The 26,451-nt window shown below is 38.0% G+C and overlaps 1 protein-coding gene across 1 annotated transcript in view; it reads left to right on the forward strand.

The window, feature by feature from the left end:
* The window catches only part of TERB2 (telomere repeat binding bouquet formation protein 2), a 48,767-nt gene extending 30,453 nt beyond the window's left edge, over window positions 1-18,314 (forward strand). The window contains exons 6-7 of the mRNA XM_055538954.1: window positions 5,905-5,993; window positions 17,839-18,314. Coding sequence (XP_055394929.1) covers window positions 5,905-5,993; window positions 17,839-17,981 — 232 coding nt within the window. The 3' untranslated portion in view covers window positions 17,982-18,314. The remainder of the gene's footprint in view (window positions 1-5,904; window positions 5,994-17,838) is intronic.
* The last annotated feature ends 8,137 nt before the right edge of the window (window positions 18,315-26,451 follow it).

The following is a 26,451-nucleotide window of genomic DNA, read 5'->3' on the forward strand; positions in this document are numbered from 1 at the left end:
TTAATAAGTCTTGTGCTAACTTAATAGATGAAAAATAGGTTCTTGGTTTAATTTGCATTTTTTATTAGGTTTGAATCTTTTTTATTAGTATTTTACATGTCCTTTTCTATGACTTATTTTTACCCTTTCCTTATTTTCTACTGGGAGTCTTACTGTTTTTCTTATCAACTTGTCTGATATCTTTATATAATAGCTATATTATACTTTTTGTCACATTGCCACATATCCAGTTTGTCACATTGTTTCCTCAGATGTTTATCTGTCTTATATTTTTTGGAGACATAAGTTTTGAATTTTTACATTGTTAAACTAATCACTTTTCTTTTTCTTTTACTGCTTTTGTGTCCAGAAAAGTTCTTTCCCATTTAGATATGAAATAGGTTTTTTATTCTGCAGATATTCATTTTGTATATGGTATATGTTAACAGTTGAAGATCAAAATTTATTTCTGTCTTACAAATAAGTTTCCACCAGTTTTTTTAAAGTCATAAACATCTCTGTTTATTGAACACAAACTTGGTGAGCAATGGTGCCAATAGTTTTTATCCATACCTCAAATAACTGTCACAGAAAATGTAAAATTCACTGTTCTTTCCCCATTTTTAGACTTCTACCAGTTTTTTAGAATAAATCTATCTCCAGCTGATGTGTGATTTTCTTTGTCATATGTTGTTTTTAATATGTCTGGAGATCTGTTTTTAGGCTATGCTCTATTTCATAAATCTGTGGATTTGTTTTGATATTCTTCTAAGTTATATAACTTAAATACAATATTCTTTTAAGTTATTTAACTTTATGTATTTTAATACCTGACAAGGCATGTAAATACTAAACTCATTGCTCTCCTTTTAAAAATCTTTTCCTTAGTTCTTCATGCCTACTTATTATTTTCTATTGTCAAATTTTATTTTTAATAGATAATATATTCATATGGTTCAAAATTCAAGATACACAAAAGGGGAAACTATGAAATATACTCTTACCTCTGATGCAGGGTAGCTCCTCTCGGCCACTGCCCCTGTCCTTGGGCATGGGGTAGCTCGTCTCGGCCACTGCCTCTGCCAACCTAGATAGCATATTAAAAAGCAGAGACATTACTTTGCCAACAAAGGTCCGTCTAGTCAAGGCTATGGTTTTTCCAGTGGTCATGTATGGATGTGAGAGTTGGACTATAAAGAAAGCTGAGTGCAGAAGAAGTGATGCTTTTTAACTGTGGAGAAGTTCACAGTTGATGCTTTTGTTGGAGAAGACTCTTGAGAGTCCCTTGGACTGCAAGGAGATCCAACCAGTCCATCCTAAGGGAGATCAGTCCTCGGTGTTCATTGGAAGGACTGATGTTGAAGCTGAAACTCCAATACTTTGGTCACCTGATGCGAAAAGCTGACTCATTTGAAAAGACCTTGATGCTGGGAAAGATTGAGGGCAGGAGGAGAAGGGGACAACAGAGGATGAGATGGTTGGTTGGCATCACCGACTCGATGGATGTGGGTTTGGGTGAACTCCAGGAGTTGGTGATGGACAGGGAGGCCTGGTGTGCTGCGGTTCATGGGGTCACAAAGAGTCGGACATGACTGAGCAACCGAACTGAACTGAACTGATGAAATATACTGGCTTCTAGATAGCCCGTTTCCCTCCCAGAACAACCAGTATTATCAGGTTCTTGTATATGTGTATACTGGCAAATTCAAGTAAATATTCTTCCTTTTCTTCATAGATAGTAATATTCTATAAACGTTGTTCAGCACCTTTCCTCTTTTCACTTAATAATTTTAGATCATTCCATGTTAACTACATAAAGAATGTTTTCATTTTTATGCTATGTAGTATTTTATTATATGGATTTACCATAATTTATTTAACTGTTTTCCTATTTTACTGGACTTGAGGTAATTTCTCATTTGCTGTTAAAATCAGTGCTTCAGTGATTGATCAAGTAATGTCATTTTGTGTGTGTGCAAGTGTCTGTAGAGTAATTCTTAGAAGGGGGATTGCTGAGTCAGGAGTATATACATTTTGTATCCTTGATAGGCCTTGTCAAATTGCCCTCTAAGAGGTTAAACCAACTTACATTCCAATTGATTTTGTATTTACATGGCTAGGGTAACCAGACATCCAGATTTGCTTGGGACGGTCTTGGTTTTAGCACTGAAAAGCCCATGTCTGAGAAATCCCTCAATCCAGGGTAAACTGGGATAGTCACCATTCTTCTATACTTTCTCTGACACAGTGTGATAACATTTCTAGCTTCACATTAGCCTTTTGCTAATATATGTTACCCCTTCCCTCTTCTTTACCTCAGCAGATTCTGGCTTTTCTTTATTTTCCTCTACAGTGCCTGGTAGACACATGCTACTTTGGAAATATAGACCTTGTTAAGACTTATCCTGTAGTGTGGCATTCCAGATGTGTTATGGGTAAAATAAGGTGAAGGCTGTTTGCCAAAGAAATACATAATTTATATAAAAAATAAATGTCATAAATAAAAAATGGGTTTTGCATGCAGAAATTTTGTACTATATGTATTCATTCTTTTTTAAAAGAAATTATTCATTTTTGTCTGCACTGGGTCTTTGCTGCTGTGCACAGGGTTTCTCTAGTTGCAGCGAGTGGACTTCTCATTGCAGTGGCTTCTCTTGTTGTGGGGCATGGGCTTGGCATGAGGGTGCCCCATGGCATGTGAAATCTTCCCAGACCAGGGATCGAACCCGTGTCCCCTGCTTTGGCAGATGGATTCCTAACCACTGGACAAAGACCTGTATTCATTCTTTCTTACTAATATTTTCTTTAACGGCTCCTTGCGTTTTGTGTCATTTTTTAAGAAAGCCTTCTATGAGATTATTATTATTTTGCTATGGTTTTTCTTAATGATATTTTTAAATTGAAATCTTTGACACATTTCAAATATATCTTGGTGTAAGATGTGAGGTATGGATCTCACCTTCTTTTTTTTCTTCAGATAATTACTTACTTTTATCTGTTGGTTTGAATGAATAATTTATCTCCCCCCCTGCCACTGTATTGAAATGCCACCTTTATCCTAGGTTAAATCCCTTTAAGTATTTGGGTCTATTTCTGGACTTTATTATTAATATATTCTATTACATTCATTTGTCATACAACAGTACCACTGTTTTAATTATTTATAATATTATTTAATATCTAGAGCTAGTTCCTCCTCCTTACTCTTTTCCAAATTTTCTTAGTTAACTATTCTTCCTGGTTTATTTTTCCATCTGAATTTTGATAGAATTTGAACCAGCCTGTTCATATTAAAAATTCCTGTTGTTATTTTTAGTAACATTACAAAAATTATAGGTTAATTTAGGGAGACTTTGATGCTGAACCTTCCTATCTGATAAAATGGTATATTTTTCCTCACTTGTTCAAGTTTTCTTTTGTGGACCTTAAAAATTTTTTTTCAGGGGACTTCCCTGGTGGTCTAGTGGCTAAAAATCCGTGCTCCCAATGCAGGGGGCCCTAGTTAGATCCCTGGTCAGGGAGCTAGATCCTACATGCTGCAACTAAAGATCCCGCATGCTGCAACTAAGATCTGGTGTAGCCAAATAACTAGATAAATATTAATTTTTTTTCATATTTTCTTCATATGAATCTTATATTTCTTTTAAGATTATTCCTAGGTATTTTTTCATGTTATTATAAATTTAATCTTACCTCCTGTTAGATCTTCTAACGTGATTGTTCCTGTGAATTTTAGAATTATTTCTTCTTGAGCACTAAAATCCCTTTGAAAATAATTGATAATTTTCAGTATTCCTATCCAAGACAATGCCTTTTTTGTTTTTATTTTTTGATATCTCAGTAAGGTTTCCTAATTTTTCTACACATAGAATCAGAAACTGCTTATTATGTTATTCCTAGATTTTTATGAACTTTGTTGCTATAGTGGATTGGATCATTTTTTCCATTTTATTTTCATTAGTCATCGTTGATACATAGAAAATTTATTTATTTTTGAGTATTTGTCTTACATTTGCTCAATTGGAATCTTTAAGATTCTAAAAATATTTCAGTTTTTCCTCTTGGCTTTTCAGGGTACACATTTATATCATTTGTTAATAATGAAAGTATTTTTTCTTCCTTTTCTCTATATAGCTCTTCTATTTTAGTAGCTATCTCTTCCATTTCTTGCTTTTCCCTCCCCCATCTCTTTCTGCTTGGCCAGAAATGATAGAGCCATGGTAAATAATAACAATGATAATGGGTATCCTTGTTTAGTCCCTTACTTTTCTGGGAACATTGTTTTGCTTTATTTGTAGGACTCTTCCTAAATGAACTATGGTTTCTCTATTTTCATTTCTTTTCCTTTAATTTATTGGCCATGCCTCATGGCATGCAGGATCTTAGTTGCCCAACCAGAAATCAAACCCATGACTCCTGCAGTGGAAGCACAGAGTCCTAACCATTGGACCGCCAGGGAAGTTTCCAAGCTATAGTTTTTTTTAGATGGACTTTTAAACAAATTGAAAATAAAGTCTTTGTTATAACTCAATATAATTTTAGATATTTTTTAGGAAAATAAATTTAAGGATGACCTCAATGTTTTATTATTGAAGTTTTTATTCTCATACGGTTGTATTATCTATGGATTATATACATAATATAGTAATATAAATATATTACTAATATATTATAAATATATATAAATCTAAATATAGTAAACATTGCTATTTGGGAGTTAGAAAATAAGATACTTCAGTTGAAAACTGCTTAGCTCTGTAAAAATTAGAATATAATTAATTATACTATATAACCACACTCAGAATAATTTAACTTTTTCTCTTTTTAACTCAGAGTCACTTAGTGTACCTCATGTTTTTTCCCAGACATCATTTTTGCTTAAAATGTGCAAATACTAATTAATAGAGTTCCAGTTATTTGAACACAATAGCAGTAAATGTTACGATTATTTAAAATGGAGCCTTTTCTTTTAGAGTATTTAAAATTACATGTGTATTTATGTTTTTTATCTAATTATAAGGTATTATTGAATTATTATGCTTTCAAGAATATTGGGGAAAAGACCAGGTCTCTATTACTCAATAAATACTTGTTTTGTGAAGCAGTCAAGAAAACCAAAAATATCTGTTCAGTTCAGTTCAGTTCAGTCAGTCAGTCATGTCTGACTCTTTGCAACCCCATGAATCACAGCATGCCAGGCCTCCCTATCCATCACCAGCTCCCAGAGTTTACTCAAACTGTTGTCCATTGAGTCAGTGATGCCATCCAACCATCTCATCCTCTGTTGTCCCCTTCTCTTCCCTCCTTCAGTCTTTCCCAGCATCAGGGTTTTTTTCACATCAGTCAGTTCTTTGCATCAGGTGGCCAGAGTATTGGAGTTTCAGCTTCAGCATCAGTCCTTCCAGTGAACATTCAGGATTTATTTCCTTTAGGATGGACTGATTGGATCTCCTTGTTGTCCGAGGGACTCAAAAGAATGTTGTCCAACACCACAGTTCAAAGGTATCAATTCTTTGGTGCTCAGCTTTCTTTACAGTCCAACTCTCACATCCATACATGACTACTGGATAAACCATAGCTTTGACTAGCTGGACCTTTGTTGGCAAAGTAATGTCTCTGCTTTTTAATATGCTGTCTGGGTTGGTCATAACTTCCAAGGAGCGAGCTTCTTTTAATTTTATGGCTGCAGTCACCATCTGCAGTGATTTTGGAGCCCCCCAAAATAAAGTCTGTTACTGTTTCCACTGTTTCCCCATCTGTTTGGAAGCACAAAAGAAGTTCATAGTTAATGTTTCACCTAATAAGACTGAAGTCTTATCACAGAGCAATACATTGCTATACATATTGCCTGGAATAATTTCTAATTTGTATAACAAGTCCAAAAAACAAATATAAATATGACTTTCTATATGTTTCATTTTATAGCACAGAAAAGCATTTTATAAGGACTCCAGTTGTAGAAAAGCAGATGTACTTTCCTCTTCAGCACTATCCAGTGAACAACATGGTAACAGGTAATTTAAAATATAATTTAGAGTCAACTCAAGTAGGGAAGAAACAAGGGAATATCTTGTACAAAGTATAACTCCCCTGTCATACACACTAATAGGAGACCTCATCACACATTAAATAAATTAATCTGCAGAACTGACCCAAAATAGGCCCTGTATTTCCTGTGTTAAAATGCTGGTCTATTGGTAAGGTGGAAACACATCCGTGTTTACATAAGACAGTTCCAGTTTATGCCTGTTATCCTGGCATCAACTTTTGCTCTTAAGTGTCCCAATTTGGAAAATTAATTGTATAAAATGTTAGTGTTAGTTGCTCAGTCATGCCCAGCTCTTTGCGGCCCCCAGGACTGTAGGCCCCCAGTTTCCTTTGTCCATGGAATTCTCCAGTCAAGAATACTGGAGTGGGTAGCCATTCCTTTCTCCAGGGGATCTTCCCGACTCATGGATCAGGTCTCCTGCATAGTAGGCAGATTCTTACCATCTGAGCCACCAGGGAAGCCACCAGGAAGCCACCAGATTAACTGCTTGAACAATCCTAATTATATAGTTTCCTATGAGAATCGGATGAAACATAGGTCCCTTCCCCTAAGCATACATACATACAAACATAACACATAAACTTTACATATAATTTAAAGAGGCTCACATGTGCCCAGAAGCCCTTTCATGGGTCACCCAGATGTTGAAAGACTCCATATTTATAGGTTTTCTAGTGCCCAGCATAAAAAGAAGGCAGTTAATTGAGGCTGACATTGACAGGGTGCAAACAAAGGAGCTAGTTGAAAAGTGGCCGTTGAAATTTGAATAGTGTTAAGTGAGGCAAAGTAGGAAATATTATTTGGATAATTTGATGTGGGTAGTATTTAGCAGGGTCATTGTTAATTTTAAAAATAGGGGATTTAAAAAATTTGTTTTTAAAACACTACAATTAAAATGTGTGGATTTTTGGATGTTTCATTATAAAATCATTTGTATATTTATCATTTTATCTTTTTTAGCAGTGTCATAATTACCTCTTGCAACTAGCTTACAAATTCCTAATGTCTTCTATCATATTACTGTTCGTCTAACCAAGTTTATCTATCCAATTGTTTTATTAGTTTTTTCCTTCTATTCATTTGAGTAATATAAATGGCCTTCAGAAAAGCAATTAAGAACTTTGAATGTATAGTTTGGGGCTGAGTGTTGGATATATCAAAGAAAACTATTCCAACTATGATAGTAGAAAAGTCAGTTCTGGAACTCTTAGGAGCAATTTTTTTTTTTTAAACAAATTCAACAGGTTTTATTGCTTCATATGGTACATTCTTTTTTTTAATATAAATTTATTTATTTTAATTGGAGGTTAATTACTTTACAATATTGTATTGGTTTTGCCATACATCAACATGAATTCACCACAGGTATACACGTGTTCCCCATCCTGAACCCCCCTCTCTCCTCCTTCCCCATACCATCCCTCTGGGTCATCCCAGTGCACCAGCCCCAAGCATCCAGTATCATGCATCAAACCTGGACTGGCGATTCGTTTCATATATGATATTATACATGTTTCAATGCCATTCTCCCTAATCATCCCATCCTCGCCCTCTCCCACAGAGTCCAAAAGACTGTTGTATACATCTGTGTCTCTTTTGCTGTTTCGCTTACAGGGTTATCATTACCATCTTTCTAAATTCCATATATATGTGTTAGTATACTGTATTGGTGTTTTTCTTTCTGGCTTACTTCACTCTGTATAATAGGCTCCAGTTTCATCCACCTCATTAGAACTGATTCAAATGTATTCTTTTTAATGGCTGGGTAATACTCCATTGTGTATATGTACCACAGCTTTCTTATCCATTCATCTGCTGATGGACATCTCATGTCCTGGCTATTATAAACAGTGCTGTGATGAACATTGGGGTACACGTGTCTCTTTAAATTCTGGTTTCCTCGGTGTGTATGCCCACAGTGGGATTGCTGGGTCATAAGGCAGTTCTATTTCCAGTTTTTTAAGGAATCTCCACACTGTTCTCCATAGTGGCTGTACTAGTTTGCATTCCCCCCAACAGTGTAAGAGGGTTCCCTTTTCTCCACACCCTCTCCAGAATTTATTGCTTGTGGACTTTTGGATCGCAGCCATTGTGACTGGCATGAAATGGTACCTCATTGTGGTTTTGATTTGCATTTCTCTGATAATGAGTGATGTTGAGCATCTTTTCATGTGTTTGTTAGCCATCTGTAATGTATGTATTCTTTGGAGAAATGTCTATTTAGTTCTCTGGCCCATTTTTTGATTGGGCCGTTTATTTTTCTGGAATTGAGCTGCAGGAGTTTCTTGTATATTTTTGAGATTAGTTGTTTGTCAGTTGCTTCATTTGCTATTATTTTCTCCCATTCTGAAGGCAGTCTTTTCACCTTGCTTATAGTTTCCTTTGTTGTGCAGAAGCTTTTAAGTTTAATTAGGTCCCATTTGTTTATTTTTGCTTTTATTTCCAATATTCTGGGAGGTGGGTCATAGAGGATCTTGCTGTGATATATGTCGGAGAGTGTTTTGCCTATGTTCTCCTCTAGGGTTTTTATAGTTTCTGGTCTTACGTTTAGATCTTTAATCCATTTTGAGTTTATTTTTATGTATGGTGTTAGAAAGTGTTCTAGTTTCATTCTTTTACAAGTGGTTGACCAGTTTTCCCAGCACCACTTGTTAAAGAGATTGTCTTTAATCCATTGCATATTCTTGCCTCCTTTGTCAAAGATAAGGTGTCCATAGGAGCAACTGTTGACTGCAAAGAACAGTGAACTAAGAAGAAGTACAGTTGCCCTTTGGATAGCAAGTGTTTGAACTTCCAGGGTCCACGTATATGAGGGTTTTTAAAATAATAAATGCTACAGTTCTACATAATCTGCAGCTGGTTGAGTTTGCAGATGTAGAACCACAGATAAAGAGGAACATTGAATCTCCAGGGCCATACATTGTAACTGGATTTTTGACTGCTGGAAGAGTTGGCACCCTTAACCCCCCCATTATTTGGAGGGTCAACTGTACTTAAGTACTACGATTGGGAGTAGCTGATTGCTGCCTAGATTTTTCCCTAGATCTAAATATTCAGATAAGATGTAGGTACCTTAAACCATGGATGGTTATGGTATAGTATTGGTATTGATTTTGCTTCAGGCAGCTCCATCACCATGTACTAAATGTCTTGTGCTCATTTGGATTTACTGACTGTTTGATAACATAAAGACCAATAATATTAAAGTCAGCCATGCAATAAAGACAAATGCTTAGATTTGGACAAGTAACAATGCTGTTCTATATCTCATTGCCATCTTACTGTTTAAAAAGACATGGAAGTGTTATATAAAACAAACTAAAAAAGAACTATAGGGATGTCTCTGGTGGACCAGTGGTTAAGACTCAGGGCTTCCAATACAAGGGGCCTGGGTTTGATCCCTGGCTTCCCAGGTGGCACTAGTGATAAAGAACCCACCTGCCAGTGCAGGAGATGTAAGAGACATGGGTTTGATCCCTCAGTCAGGAAGATCTCCTGGAGGAGGAAATGGCACCCCACTCTAGGACTCTTGCCTAGAGAATCCCATGGACAGAGGAGCCTGGAAGTTACAGTCCATAGGGTCACAAAGAGTCAGATGCAATTTAGCACACAGGCAGAGAGCTAGATCCCACGTGCCACCACTAAGATCCAGTGCAGCCAAATAAAATTATTAAAAACTGTAAAAATAATCATTAGTCATCTTTAAAGTATAATTTTAACCTGTGGTAAGCTGGTATTGATTTTATTGGTAGAACTAAAGTAAAATCTTCTAATTTTTTAATTTGTGAAGTTGAATAATTATTTTTTTCTTTCTAATACTGCATTAAATTTAAAAATAGTACTTTCTTGGAAGAAAGCTTTATTTAAAAAATAATTTAATTGTCTTTAATTTTGACATAAAGTGACAGTCTTTCCTTTTTTATCATGCCCATTTGCCTGTACAGGAAGAAATAACTTCCTGTTGAGAAAATCAGCGTGTGTTAATTGAAAATGTAGGGCAGTGGTAATCTGATTGAAAATGTAGGGCTGCAGTATTCTAATTTAGCAGCGTTATCAACATTTGTGACTATAACTTTACTGTCTCTTCCTCAAAATGGGTTGAGTTCAACTCAGTGAATGTTAAATCTCTTAAAATAAATCTAATTATATGTCTGGTTTTAGAAAATACAAGTTGGAGCTATACCCTAGAACAGGGTTTCTCAGTCCTGGAACTGTCATATATGGCATTTTCAGTTCAGTTCAGTCACTCAGTCGTGTCTGACTCTTTGCAACCCCATGGACTGCAGCACGCCAGGCTTCCCTGTCCATCACCAAGTCCTGGGGCCTACTCAAACTTGTGTCCATTGAGTCGGTGATGCCATCCAACCATCTCATCTTCTGTCATCCCCTTCTCCTCCTGCCTTCAATCTTTCCCAGCATCAGGGTCTTTTCAAATCAGTCAGTTCTTTGCATCATGTGGCCAAAATATTGGAGTTTCAGCTTTAGCATCAGTCTTTCCAGTGAATATTCATGATTGATTTCCTTTAGGATGGACTGGTTGGATCTTCTTGCTGTCCAAGGGACTCTCAAGAGTCTTCTCTAACACCACAGTTCAAAAGCATCAGTTCTTTGGTGCTCAGCTTTCTTTATAGTCCAACTCTCACATCCATACATGACTACTGGAAAAACCATAGCTTTGAAATTGACAGACCTTTGTTGGCATTTTAGGTCAGATGATTCTTTGTTGTAGAGAGCAACCCTGGCCAGTGCCCATTAGATGCCAGTAGCACCCCATCCAGAAACATGCCCCTCTCCACCACATGACCCCCATGTTGTGACAACCAGACATATATCCAGGTGTTACCAGTGTCCCATAAAATATCAAAGTTTTCTTGGTCTGTTTTTTGTTTATTTTTTGCTTATGATGGGAATTAAGTTCTCTCAGTCTGCTGTCACCGGTTATAACCATAATAAAAAATTCTGATTAACAGCTCCATATGTGGCTTCCCAGTGGCTCAGTGGTAAAGAATCTGTATGCAATGCAGGAGATGCAGGAGACACCAGTTTGATCTCTGGGTCAGGAAGATCCCCTGGAGGAGGGCATGGCAACCCACTCCAGTATTCATGGTGGGAAAAGCCTATGGACAGAGGAGCCTGGAGGGCTATGGTCCACAGGGTTGTAGAATCAGACATGACTGAAGCAACTGAGCACATATAGTTAATAAAAAGGAAAAGAATAACTAATAGTGATAAATTTCTTGCAGGCAAAAAATTTCAATCCTAGACCCCCATGCATTAAAGTGTGAAGTCTTAACTCCTGTCTACCAGGGAAGTCCCCAAACCAAAAAGTTCTGATAATTAAAAGTTTGGGAACTTATAAGAGATACTTTATTAGTTACATATTCAGTTCAATTCAGTTCAGTCACTCAGTCATGTCTGACTCTTTGTGATCCCATGGACTGCAGCATGCCAGGCCTCCCTGTCCATCACCAACTCCCGGAGTTCACTCAGACTCATGTCCATTGAGTTGATGATGCCATCCAACCATCTCATCCTCTGTTGTCCCCTTCTCCTCCTGCCTTCAACCTTTCCCAGCATCAGGGTCTTTTACAATGAGTCAACTCTTCTCATCAGGTGACCAAAGTATTGGAGATTCAGCTTCAACATTAGTCCTTCCAATGAACATTCAGGACTGATCTCCTTTAGGATGGACTGGTTGGATCTCCTTTCAATCCAAGGGACTCTCAAGAGTCTTCTCCAACACCACAGTTCAAAAGCATAAATTCTTCGGTGCTCAGCTTTCCTTATAGTCCAACTCTCACATCTATATGTGACTACTGGAAAAACCATAGCCTTGACTAGACAGAACTTTGTTGGCAAAGTAATGTCTCTGCTTTTGAATATGTTGTCTATGTTGGTCATAACTTTTCTTCCGAGGAGTAAGCATCTTTTTATTTCATGGCTGCAGTCACTGTCTGCAGTGATTTTGGAGCCCCCCAAAATAAAGTCTGCCACTGTTTCCTCTGTTTCCCCATCTATTTGCCATGAAGTGATGGGACTGAATGCCATGATCTTTGTTTTCTGAATGTTGAGTTTTAAGCCAACTTTTTCATTCTCCTCTTTCACTTTCATCAAGAGGATCTTTAGTTCTTCTTTGCTTTCTGCCATAAGGGTGGTGTCATCTGAATATCTGAGGTTATTGATATTTCTTCCAGCAATCTTAATTCCAGCTTGTGCTTCATCCAGCCCAGCATTTCTCATGATATACTCTGCATTTAAATTAAATAAGCATGGTGCCAATATATAGCCTTGATGTACTCCTTTTCTTGTTTGGAACCAGTCTGTTGTTTCATGTCCAGTTCTAACTGTTGCTTCCTGACCTGCATAAAAGTTTTTCAAGAGGCAGGTCAGGTGGTCTGGTATTCCCATCTCTTTCAGACTTTTCCACAGTTTATTGTGATCCACACAGTCAAAGGCTTTGGCATAGTCAATAAAGCAGACATAGATGTTTTTCTGGAACTCTCTTGCTTTTTCGATGATCCAGCGGATGTTTTCAATTTCATCTCTGGTTCCTCTGCCTTTTCTAAAACCAGCTTGAACATCTGGATGTTTATGGGTCATGTACTGCTGAAGCCTGGCTTGGAGAATTTTGAGCATTACTTTACTAGTGTGTGAGATGAATGCAATTGTGTGGTAGTTTGAGCATTCTTTGACATTGCCTTTCTTTGGGATTGGAATGAAAACTGACCTTTTCCAGTCTTGTGGCCACTGCTGAGTTTTCCAAATTTGCTGGCATATTGAGTGCAGCACTTTCACAGCATCATCTTCCAGGATTTGAAATAGCTCAACTGGAATTCCATCACCTCCACTAGCTTTGTTCGTAGTGATGCTTTCTACGGCCCACTTGACTTCACATTCCAGGATGTCTGGCTCTAGGTGAGTGATCACACCATCGCGATTATCTTGGTTGTGAAGATCTTTTTGGTACAGTTCTTCTGTGTATTCTTGCCACCTCTTCTTAATATCTTCTGCTTCTGTTAGGTCCATACCATTTCTGTCCTTTATCGAGTCCATCTTTCAATGAAATGTTCCCTTGGTATCTCTAATTTTCTTGAAGAGATCTCTAGTCTTTCCCATTCTATTGTTTTCCTCTATTTCTTTGCATTCATCGCTGAGGAAGGCTTTCTTATCTCTTCTTGCTATTCTTTTGAACTCTGAATTCAGATGCTTATATCTTCCCCTTTTTCCTTTGCTTTTTGATTCTCTTGTTTTCACAGCTATTTGTAAGGCCTCCCAGACAGCCATTTTGCTTTTTTGCTTTTCTTTTCCATGGGGATGGTCCTGATCCCTGTCTCCTGTACAATGTCACGAACCTCCGTCCGTAGTTCATCAGGCACTCTATCTATCAGATCTAGGCCCTTAAATCTATTTCTCACTTCCACTGTATAATCATAAGAGATTTGATTTAGGTCATACCTGAATGGTCTAGTGGTTTTCCCTACTTTCTTCAATTTAAGTCTGAATTTGGCAATAAGGAGTTCATGATCAGAGCCACAGTCAGTTCCCGGTCTTGTCTTTACTGGCTGTATAGAGCTTCTCCATCTTTGGCTGCAAAGAATATAATCAATCTGATTTTGGTGTTGACCATCTGGTGATGTCCATGTATAGGGTCTTCACTTGTGTTGTTGGAAAAGGGTGTTTGCTATGACCAGTGCATTCGCTTGGGAGAACTCTATTACCATTTGCTCTGCTTCATTCTGTACTTCAAGGCCAAATTTGCCTGTTACTCCAGGTGTTTCTTGACTCCCTACTTTTGCATTCCAGTAGCCTGTAATGAAAAGAACATCTTTTTTGGGTGTTCATTCTACAAGGTCTTGTAGGTCTTCATAGAACTGTTTAACTTCAGCTTCTTCAGCATTACTGGTCGGGGCATAGACTTGGATTACTGTGATATTCCAAGGTTTGCCTTGGAAATGAACAGAGATCATTCTGTCCTTTTTGAGATTGCATCCAAGTACTGCTTTTCGGACTCTTGTTTACTCTGATGGCTACTCCATTTCTTCTAAGAGATTCTTGCCCACAGTAGTAGATATAATGGTCATCTGACTTAAATTCACCCATTCCAGTCCATTTTATATCACTGATTCCTAAAATGTCGACATTCACTCTTGCCATCTCCTGCTTGATCACTTCCAATTTGCCTTGATTCATGGACCTAACATCCCAGGTTCCTATGCAATATTGCTCTTTACAGCATTGGAGTTTGCTTCCATCACCAGTCACATCTATAACTGGGTGTTGTTTTTGCTTTGGCTCCATCTCTTCATTTTTTCTGGAGTTATTTCTCCACTGATCTCCAGTAGCATATTGGGCACCTACAGACCTGAGGAGTGCATCTTTCAATGTCCTATCTTTTTGCCTTTTCATACTGTTCATGGGGTTCTCAAGGCAAGAATACTGAAGTGGTTTGCCATTCCCTTCTCCATTTATATATTGCTGTGTAACAAATTGCTTCAAAACTTAGCAGCTTAAGACAGTGAACACTTATTATTTTATAGTTTCTGAGGACCAGGAATCCAGGAGCATCTTAGTTGGATGGTGGTAGTTTAGTTGCTAAGTTGTGTCCAACTCTTGTGACCCCATGGACTATAGCCTGCTATGCTCCTCTGTCCATGGGATGTCCCAGGCAAACATACTGGAGTGGGTTGCTGTTTCCTCCTCTAGGGGATCTTCCCGACCCAGGAATAGAACCCAGGTGTCTTGCATTGCAGGCAGATTCTTTATTGAGTGAGCTACGAGAGAAGCCTTAGTTGGATACTTATGTCTAATAATCTCTAGTAAGGTTGTAGTCAGAGAAGGCAATGGCACCCCACTCCAGTACTCTTGCCTGGAAAATCCCATGGACGGAGGAGCCTGGTAGGCTGCAGTCCATGGGGTCGCTAAGAGTCGGACACGACTGAATGAATTCCCTTTCACTTTTCACTTTCATGCATTGGAGAAGGAAATGGCAACCCACTCCAGTATTCTTGCCTGGAGAATCCCAGGGATGGGGGAGCCTGGTGGGCCGCCGTCTATGGGGTCGCACAGAGTCAGACACGACTGAATCGACTTAGCAATAGCAGTAGCAAGGTTGTAGTCAGTTTGTCAGCTAGTTTGCAGTCATTTTCAGTTCAGTTCAGTTGCTCAGTCATGTCCGACTCTTTGCGACCCCATGAATCGCAACATGCCAGGCCTGCCTGTCCATTACCAACTCCCGGAGTTCACTCAGACTCACATCCATCAAGTCAGTGGTGCCATCCAGCCATCTCATCCTCTGTCGTCCCCTTCTGCTCCTGCCCCCAGTCCCTCCCAGCATCAGAGTCTTTTCCAATGAATCAACTCTTCACATGAGGTGGCCAAAGTACTGGAGTTTCAGCTTTAGCATCATTCCCTCCAAAGAAATCCCAGGGCTGATATCCTTCAGAATGGACTGGTTGGATCTCCTTGCAGTCCAAGGGACTCTCAAGAGTCTTCTCCAACACCACAGTTCAAAAGCATCAATTCTTCAGTGCTCAGCTTTCTTCACAGTCCAACTGTCACATCCATACCTGACCACTGGAAAAACCATAGACATTTTAGGGACAGGAAAATCCATTTCAAAGCTTATGCATATGGTTGTTGGCAGGCTTTGGGTTCTTGTTGGGTTTTGGCAAAAGGCTTAGCTCTCACCAAGTGGACTTCCATAAGGGCTGTTCACAACGTGGTAGCTTGCTTTCCTCAGAATGAGAAATGCAAGTGCGAGAAAGAGTGTGTCGAAGACAGAAGCCAGTGTCTTTTCTATATCCTATTCTCAGAAGGGACATATCATTACTTCTGCCAAGTGCTGTCAGTCATACAGAACAACCCAATTACAAAGTGGGAGGAGCCTATACAAATTTATGAATACCAGGAGATAGGGATCCTTCAGGGCCATCTGAGGGGCTGGCTACCACAGACTCATATAGAATTGTCCACCAAGAATGTCTTTCCTAGGAACTCTCTTTTCTTCCCAATTATTTTGGGTTACATTTTCTAAAACATGAGCTAGTTCCTACCCCAAACAGTTGCTTTGGGAATGAATACCTGACTTGAGCTGGACCAATCACAGTTCTTTGGATTTCTAGACATGGAGTGCAGCAAGTAATGTCCTTCTTATTCAAGTGACCATAGCTCTAAGATATAAAACTTGAGAGCTATTGGTGGCCATATTTTCTACCCTGTAAAGAAAGTCAGCTTGTGTTGAGAAGAAAATTAAATTAATATGTATAGGAAAAAACTGGAGATCAGTGAGATGGCCATGAGAGCTAGTTATTTCTGAGGCTTGGCAATATGTATGCCTTCCTCATAGTTTGGTTGATATTGCAGTGTCTTTCCAGTAAACTCACCTTCAGCTAGTTTATTTATTTTTTAAATTTTTTAAAATAGATTTTTTTGGGAGTATAGTCATTTTACAATGTTGTTTTCATTTCTGCTGTATAGCAAAGTGAATAAACTGTGTGTATATGTATATCCCCACTTCTTTGGATTTCCTTCCAGTTAGGTCACCACAGAACACTGAGTAGAGTTTTCTGTGCTATGCATGCAGTAGGTTCTCATTAGTTTCTGTTTAAGCTAGTTTAAATTGGGTGTCTGTCAATTTCAGCCTGAAGTCCTAACTACTTCAAAACTGCTACAGTAATCCAGTTTTAAATCATAAATGTCCTATCCTTATTTAACTTGCAGGAATAATTTTATTAATATAGTAAATATTTTAAAAATTTCTATCCTCCCACATACCTTTAGAAACTTCACACAGTATGTATGTGCAGTTAATTACATGTTACTATTTTAATGCACTAGTTTATTTTACACATAAATCTAGCCATTAGGCAAGGACCATGAACAATATGGAGAATAGTAATAGTGCTTTAAGAGATATTCTAAAGTAAATGGTTATGTTTAAAATATCTTTAAAGATGCTAATGAATTTTATGTTATTGGCCTCATAGTTAATTTATTAACTGAATTTATTATCTGTTATTATAAACAATCAAACTGTATAGATATACTGTTGATGGTGGTGGTCTAAATTCAGTCATCTCTGAGCTTTAGCAGAATTTTTTTTCATATGGTATTTACTTTTAAATTAGATTTCAATATTAGTATAAGCCACAAACATTTATATTACACATAAAACATTATCACTCAGATAAGCAACTGCTATCAAGGTAATATTACTCAAAATCATTGAGTCTGTAAGCTCTTTCCATTCAGGTTTTCTTTTTGATTCTCATATCTATTTCAGATTATTAATGACATTGGAATTACTCACACCTACAACCTTTGTTGACTAAGTTGTGATATCAGTTTTCCTCTTAATTTTTTATTAAAGACTGTTTTCTCAGTGTTAGCAATGCAGGAAGGTGTTGCTTGCCCTACTAGGGAAGATGAGCTAGCTGTTCATGTTGTTAGTAGCTAGCTGGATAGGGAGTTCTAAGTGATTACATTTTAAGCCAGACACACGTCCCAGTTATTTTGGTCTAGGTACTTTTAAGTTCCAGCCCTAACTGGTACATCACACTCTCTGTAGTCAAAGTGGCTAATGAAGTATCTGGTGTTTTAGAAAAAGTATAAGGCTAGGGGTAGTGGTGAAGAGGGGAGGAAGGTGTTCCCTGATAGTTACCGCATTTTATGGAGAATATTCTCACTGGTATTTCTGCTTTTTACTTCTTTTCTAAAAACATTCTTTGGAAATCTTAGCTCTAATAAATCAAAGACCTTGAAAAGGAGATAGTATGATAGAATTTCCAATATATATATATTCTATTCTGTAGGTTATATATCAATTGATGCCATGAAGAAATTTCTTGGGGAGCTACATGACTTCATTCCTGGAAGTTCAGGTTATTTGGCATACCATGTTCAAAATGAAATTAACATGTCTGCTATAAAAAACAGATTAAAGAATAAGTATTAAGTTAAATATTGTCCTTCTATCTGGGCATTTATTTTCTGTAAGCTATTACCAAAGATGTGCATATTTTAAAATTCTTCTCTTTGGGACAGGAGGTTGGGGGAATGGGGAAGAATTCTTTCTTCCTCAAAATATACCTTTAGGAAATTCAGAATCATTTTGGCTCTCTGTTTTGACCTTTGGGATGGCCTTTCCCCCCAGCTTGTAAGGTTATGTCCACAAATTCTGAGTGCACAATTGTTATGGAATAATTGTCAATGAAACATACTTCATGAATTCTCAATCTCTCTCCCTCTGTCAGATATTCTTTTGATTTTTAATGTTCTATTAACTATATATATATATATTTTAAGTTTAATGTTGTAAATGCTAAGTTGTATGATTCTGGTCATCTTATTTTGATTAAAATCTCAGAATGTGATAGTTGAATTACTGTTTCTGGCTTGAAAAAATATGTTAAGAAATAATTCACAGTTCATTATATGGACAGTTTCTGATAATCAATGTATCAGAAGTGATTTAATGTAAACAAATGTTAAGTCTTCTGAAATGAATCCACAAGATACCATACAATCACAGTGCTAGAAAGGATCTTAGAGAATATTGGGTCCAACTTGTTTGTTTTTAATGAGGAAATGAAGGCCTTGACAAAGTGTCTTGCTTAGAGTGACTAACTGGAGGCTAAACGGGGACTGGAACATGGTCCTCTTTTAGCTACTGTTTGAACCATAAAACCATACTCTGACTGGCAAAGCAGTAGACTAAAAGGAGCCTGGGGTCCTGAGGACATTGTGGAGATACCTGCCACCCCAGCCCTGGGTTGCCTACCTCTAGACTTTCATGTGACCGAGAAAATGTCTTCTTTGTTTAAGGCACTTTATTTTTGTGTTTCTTTCTGTCAGACTAACCATAAATGAGGCATAAGAACAGGCTACTGACCTTGTTTTATGGGAGATAATTGTATGGAAGATAACTAGTTCTTTACATCTGTAAGGTATTAATCTTGAAGTTATAAAGGTGATCTTAATAACATAGCATGTCTTTTACATTTATAGCAGCTTTAGTTAAAAAAAAAATAGTTCTTTCAAATGGAATGTTTACACTATTACTCAGCAGTGTGGAAAACCTGAAAATAAACTCAGTGTTTAATAATTAAGTAATAGAATGTACCTTAAAATCATATTTCATTGATTTAATGGAATAGCCATTTTTTCTCTTTAACATCTTTATTAAGATACAATCACATACCACACAATTCACCCATTTAATGGGTACAACTTAATGGTTTTAGTATAGTGACCGAGTTGTGCAGCCATTACCACAGTCTATTTAGAACTTTTTCATCACCCTAGAAAGAAACCCCTTGCCTATTAGGTCAACAGCCATGCTGCTCTCCCATACCCATACCCCTGACTGAAGGCAGCCACTAGGTCTACTTTCCATCTTTATAGATTTGCCCATTCTGGACATTTTTTGTAAGTGGAGTCAAGGAACACATGCTCTTCTGTGACAGACGTCTTTCACTTAGCATGATGTGGAGTTTATTCATGTTACACTTTGAGGTACCAGTACTTTATTTTTTTTTTTATCATGAAGTAGTATTCTATTGTGTGGACATTTAAGTAGAAAAAGATAGCTATTTTGCTTTGCCAGGCAAAGGGAGACACATTGGGCTTCTGCCTCAAAAAACTGTGTCTTCAGGAAGTTGTATAGTCTTAAGTACATACTTTAGACGAGAACAAGGGCTAATAATCAATGATCTAATAAGCATCCATATCAGGAAACTAGAAAAAAATCACCAGCAACTCCCAAGGAAAATAGAAGGAAGAAATAATATAGATAAGAGGGGAAATTAATGAAATAAGAAACAAATCTATAATAGAAAGGGACAACAAATCAAGAAAATTTTTGCTTTGAAAAGGCTAATTAAATTGATACATTTCTAGCAAGACTAGGTAAGAAAAAGAGAAAGAAGCACATAAAACCAGTATCAGAAATGAAGCTGAATTTTAAAAATTTTGAGAGAAATTTGACCAAATTTATGCCAGTAAGTTCAAATATTTAAATGAGCTATCTAAATTCCTAGGAAATCTGTTTTACTAAATCTGACATGCAAAAAATAGGAAATATGATTAGTCCTATAACTATAAAAATTATGAATTTACAAGATAAAAAGCTTCCTATAGCCCCATGAGTTACTAGTGTTGTGGTGTTGGCAAGCTATGTACCTATTTCCCCATCTCAGAAATGAAGATAATAACATAATGTCAGGGCTTCCTTGGTGGCTCAGTGGTAAAAGAACCCACCTGTCAATGCAGAAGACATAGATTCCATCTCTGATCCAGAAAGACCCCACATGCCTTGGAGCAGTGAAGCTTGTGTGCCACGACTATGGAGCCTGTGCCCTACAGCCTGGGAACCACAGCTACTGAGCCCACGTACTAGCGCCTAGAGCCTAGAGCCTGTGCTTTGCAACAAGAGAAACCAGCACAATGAGCAACTACAGAACAGCTCCTGCTTGCTGCAACTAGAGGAAAGCCCTCGCAGCAATGAAGATCCAGCACAGCCAAAAATTAAATAATTAAATTTTAAAAGGTAGCGTAATGTCATAGGTAGTACTTTGAGGATTAAATTCTGATAGGGGTACTTTGCATATGGCCTGGTAGTTGACACATACCCTGTGTATGCTGGCCATTGAGTCTCCTTTACGGTCTGGGTGTGTACCACTAAATGCAAAAACACGTTCTGTGGGCACCCTGCTGTGCCTGTTCTGAAAGGTAAAAGGGCCTGGTTTCTCTTTTTCTGAAGTAAAAGTGCTCAGGGGCAATAGATGCATCTTAAATTTTAAAATAAATTAGATGGTAAATCAGTCTTGTCCTTAAACCAGATTCTCTCTGCTCTCCTTTTGTACACCTGCCTTAGAGCCACTCTTCGACTATTTTCTGTTGCTCTGTGTGCAGTTGCCTACACACCTCCAGGCATGAATCTCAACTCTAGTGGCTTGGAGAAGGCTATATCACAAGTTGTAATTTATACGTCAACTCAGTGAATCACTGTTTCTATTCTTCTGTTTCCCAGGCTATTATTGTCTGATTCCTGTTCTGACTGCTCCTGTGATCTCAGGGCGTACAGTACTTTCTGGCCAGAATATCACCTATGTCTCCTGTGCTACATAAAGTTCTTTTTGGCTTATCTGATCTCTTCTTATACTTTGTCACTCTGGGGCTTTGCTCAGATCTGGTTGTTTAACATTCTTTAGGAGATTTGCTCTTCCTTGGTTGGAGGGCTCTTCATTCCTCTAGTCCCTGCCTCTGTCGCTTTGAGCTTGTGACACAGACTTACCCACCTCCCAGAATTCCCAGGTTTGTTTTTCCTCCAGTCGAGTTGTTCTTTGCAGCATTGCCTTCTTAAATAAGAGCTTAAGAAGGAATGGTGGGATGAATTGGGAGATTGAGATCGACATATATACTCTGTGCATGCTCAGTCACTAAGTTGTGTCCGATTCTTTGCAACTACACGGACTATAGCCTGCCAGGCTCCTCTGTCCATGGGATTTTCCAGGCAAGAATACTGGCCATTTCCTCCTCCAGGGTATCTTCCCAACCCAAGGATCGAACCCTCCTCTCGCGCATTTCCTGCACTGGCAGGCAGATTCTTTACCACTGCCCTACCTGGGAAGCCCATATATACAGTACTATGTATAAAATAGATGATTAATGAGAACCTACTGTGTATCACAGGGAACTCTACTCAATGCTCTGTGGTCACAAAGAGAGGGTATATGTATCTGCATAGCTGATTCACTTTGCTGTACAGCAGAAAATAACAGCACTGGAATGCAACTGAACTCTTGATTTGTATTTTTTTTAAAGAAAGAAATGCAAAAAGAAGGAGCTTTGGGACCCTCGCCCCTCTGGTGGGGGTTTTTTTTTTTTTTCCTCTGCCACACTGTAATTTCTTCCACGCTGCTCTTTGGAGTCCATTTAATTTCTTTGTCCTAATTGGTCTCTTCACTGTACCTCCTCTGTATTGTGTTTCTTCCTCATCTGTTAGATTTTTAAAGCTGTTTCTTTCCTTCCCTCCATTCCAATTGTTCAAATCCTGTCTTACCTTGAAGTATCATCTCAAAGGATAAGTCTGAATAAAGCCTCTTTCGCAAGTGCCCTCTCCCTACAGGACTTAAAGTGCTTTGTTTACTCAATGTAAAATTATAAATATTTGTGTATGATTAATGTGTAATTCTTTGTGCCCTCTACTAAATACTTAGGGTCTGGAGGACAGGGATATTTCTTACTTCTCTTTGCAGCTCCCAGAGCACCCAGCATGGTGCCTGGAATATGGAGGTTGTTCAGGAACTATTTGTTATATTGAATTCATGAACATGAGACCCCAGAGGATAAAGCAAGTGCTTCCCTTGCTTTCCAGCCTGAGACCAGCAGTGCTCTGAGTGGCTTCATTGCTTAATCAGGAAATGGGTTATATGAACCTGGATATCCTAGATGAAACAAAGTCTTTCATAAAGCATGTTCATCAGTCTTGTAAGAATTGTCTCATTCATTTATCAATGAACATCTATTGAAACTAAGTGCTATACCTAGTGAAGAGAGAAGATGGGGAATAGGACAAATGCCATTAAGGCACTAGTAATCTTGTTTAGGAATTTGAAACATAAATGTCTGACTGTAAGGCAAAGTGAAATGGGTACTCTAATAAAGTATAAACCAGATTCTCTGAGAACACTAGTCCTTGATTTCAGGAGGGAGAAGGAAGAGGGACACTGGCATAGATGATGATGGCTCAGAAGAAGAGCAACTTTGTTTTTACCAGTGGACTCATAGCATTGGCAAGTAGCCACCAGCCAGATGTAGCTCTTGAAATGTGGCTGGTCTAAACTGAGATGTACATAAGTATAAAATATGTAGTGGATTGTTGAAAATGTAGTACAAAAAATTAATTAATATTGATTACATGTTGAAAATAATATTTTGAATATTTCACTTGTTTCTTTCTACTTTTAATGTGAGTTCTTGATGATTTATAATTAGATACAAAGTTTTAAGCCCACGTGGTTTTGGTTTTCCCCATGATTAGAAACTATACATCCCCAAGATACATTCCTGTCACTATGTGAAGGCTGAGAAAAATGAAAGACAGGGTAAATCTCAGTCAGTCAGTCAGTTCAGTCACTCAGTCATGTCTGACTTTTTGCGACCCCATGGAGTGCAGCACGCCAGGTTTCCCTGTCCATCACCAAGTCCCAGAGCTTACTCAAACTCATGTCCATAGAGTTGGTGATGCCATTCAACCATCTCATCCTCTGTCATCCCCTTGTCCTCCTGCCTTCAATCTTTTCCAACATCAGAGTCTTTTCCAATGAGTCAGTTCTTCGCATCAGGTGGCCGAAGTATTGGAGGTTCAGCTTCAGCATCAGTTCACCTTCCAATGAACATTCAGGACTGATTTCCTTTAGGATGGACTGGTTGGATCTCCTTGCAGTCCACAGGACTCTCAAGAGTCTTCTCCAGCATCACAGTTCAAAAGCATCAATTCTTCAGCACTCAGCTTTCTTTATAGTCCAACTCTCACATCCATACATGACTACTGGAAAAACCATAGCTTTGACTAGACGGACCTTTGTTAGCAAAGTAATGTCTCTGCTTTTGAATATGCTGTCTAGTTTTGTCATAGCTTTTCTTCCAAGGAGCAAGCATCTTTTAATTTCATGGCTGCAGCCACCACCTGCAGTGATTTTGGAGCCTCCCGAAAATAAAGTCTGCCACTGTTTCCACTGTTTCCCCATCTGTTTACCATGAAGTGATGGGACCGAATGCCATGATCTTAGTTTTCTGAATGTTGAGTTATAAGCCAACATTTTCACTCTCCTCTTTCGCTTTCATCAGGAGTCTGTTTAGTTTTTCACTTTCTGCCATAATGGTGGTGTCATCTGCATATCTGAGGTTATTGATATTTCTCCCAGCAATCTTGATTCCAGCTTGTGTTTCATCCAGCCTGGCATTTCTCATGATGTACTCTGCATATAAGTTAAATAAACAGGGTGACAATATACAGGCTCAACATACTCCTTTTCCTATTGGAACCAGTCTGTTTTTCCACGTCCAGTTCTAACTGTTGCTTCTTGACCTGCATACACATTTCTTAGGAGGCAGGTCAGGTGGTCTGGTATTCCTATCTTTTAAAGAATTTTCCAGTTTGTTGTGATCCACACAGGCAAAGGCTTTGGCATAGTCAATAAAGCAAAAGTAGATATTTTTCTATAACTTTCTTGGTTTTTTGATGATCCAGTGGATGTTGGCAATTTGATCTCTGGTTCCTCTGCCTTTTCTGAATCCAGCTTGAACATCTGGAAGTTCATGGTTCACATACTGTTGAAGCCTGTCTTGGAGAATTTGGAGCATTATTTTGCTAATGTGTGGGATGAGTGCAATTGTGAGCATTCTTTGGCACCGCCTTTCTTTGGGATTGAAATGAAAACTGACCTTTTCCAGTCCTGTGGCCACTGCTGAGTTTTCCAAATTTACTGGCATATTGACTACAGCACTTTAGCAGCATCATCTTTTAGCATGATGCCTACCCCTAATCCTAAAAGGGTAAGTCTGGCTCTGGGAGATACTTAGCCCTGAATATCAACTGTAATCAGCAAAAACACCTGAATTATCAAGACTTGGCTCAGAACTTGGTCTTGTATGTGCCTGCGTATAAAGCTATTGTATCTCACAGGCTGCCGGATCCCAAGGAGTTCCCGACCTCACAAGACTTGTCTGAGAATCTGTCACCCAGCCAGGGTGTTTTCCTTTCTTAATCAGCAAATCCAGTGAAATAAGCCTTGTCTGCCCAGTGGGGTTTTTGACGGTGTTTTGCTAAAGCCTAAAGTTGACAGAAGCTATAAACACAAAAATCAATAATTTATCTGTAGGATAGCAAGGCATGCCTAGAAATAGAATTGGGAAACAATCCTTCCACGGTATGTCGAGTAATAATAAAATGCTTAGAAACAATGTCCACAAGAAAGGCACAGGATCTGTATAAATAAAGCAGTAGAGTCAATCTGAAAGAAGTAATGAAAAATGCCAACAAAATGGAAAACTGCGAGAAGAATTAATGTATCAATTTCTCCCAATTTATCATGGAATTCATACAATCTTAAAGGACCACAATACTTTACAAACATTTTACCATGTTAAACAATTAGCACCACTCTCAAATTGGTAGCTTTAGATGAAATATGAGTGGAGTGTTATGTCCATAATTTATTTTGGCAGGTAAATAATATTAAACTATAAGCATTAGTCTTATCTCTTATAAAAATATATGACTTAATTGCATCTTCAAAAGCATTTACATTCAGCTTGATTTAAGTCATTCTGATTTCTTTTTATTTTTCATTCTAATTTATCTTTTAATTTTAAAGATAATGTTGAAGTAATTTAATTTTCATTGAACAAATCGAGGTGATCTGTTGAAGGGAAAGTAATGTTTAGATGGAAAAAAATTGAGTCATATTTTGTAAGCTTTTATTACCTTCATTTTAGCAAAATCACTGTTTTCAATTATTTATATAAATATCCTTCCGTTCAACAGAACACGAAAGCTGTGCAGTGATAGCATTCTTGGATATTTTGTCAAATTTCAGTCTCATGGCACTCATAATTTCACACATTTTAAAGTCTTGTCTTGAAGATTTACATATTATTTGATAGTTTATTGGTGGATGCTTGGGGCTAGTGCACTGGGACGACCCAGAGGGATGGTATGGGGAGGGAGGAGGGAGGAGGGAGGGGGGTGCAGGATGGGGAACACATGTATACCTGCGGTGGATTCATTTTGATATTTGGCAAAACTAATACAATTATGTAAAGTTTAAAAAAAAAAAAAAAGTAAATGCATCACATACTCACCTCACTTGCACTGTTGCCCATGACTGTTAGGAGGAGCTGCAGGAGAGTTCCTGAATTCATCTGAAAAGCTGGTGTCGGGGGGTGAGGACCGGGGGTGTCCCTAGGAGCTGGAGTGGGTGCCAGGCACCTGTAGGAGTTCCAGGTCCAGAGAAACTACGGAGGGACTTTGACCATGGTTTCTTGACCATAGTACTTAATTTCACTGTGGTATCTTTATGCTTTTATTTGTACTTTTTACTACTGTAATACAGACAAAATGGAAGACCAGTATTGGACTGTGGTATATTCAGCAATGTCATATCACTTAAGATTTATCTGGTCTTTGGTGAGGATTATTCTCAATGTCATGCTCTATGAAGCTATAGCATTGATAATTGTAAAACCTGTTTTATATACATATGAAAATGCAGTGTCATGGGTCTGAAATGTTTCTGAAACAATCTCATAAGAAATAGAAACTGTTATTTATTTTTTAAATATTTATTTATTTTTCTGCACCTGGTCTTGTTTGTGACATGTGGGATCTAGTTCCCTGACCAGGGATTGAACTTGGGCCC

The sequence above is a fragment of the Bubalus kerabau genome, chromosome 10 (assembly GCF_029407905.1).
Source record: "Bubalus kerabau isolate K-KA32 ecotype Philippines breed swamp buffalo chromosome 10, PCC_UOA_SB_1v2, whole genome shotgun sequence".
Taxonomy (NCBI): domain Eukaryota; kingdom Metazoa; phylum Chordata; class Mammalia; order Artiodactyla; family Bovidae; genus Bubalus; species Bubalus kerabau.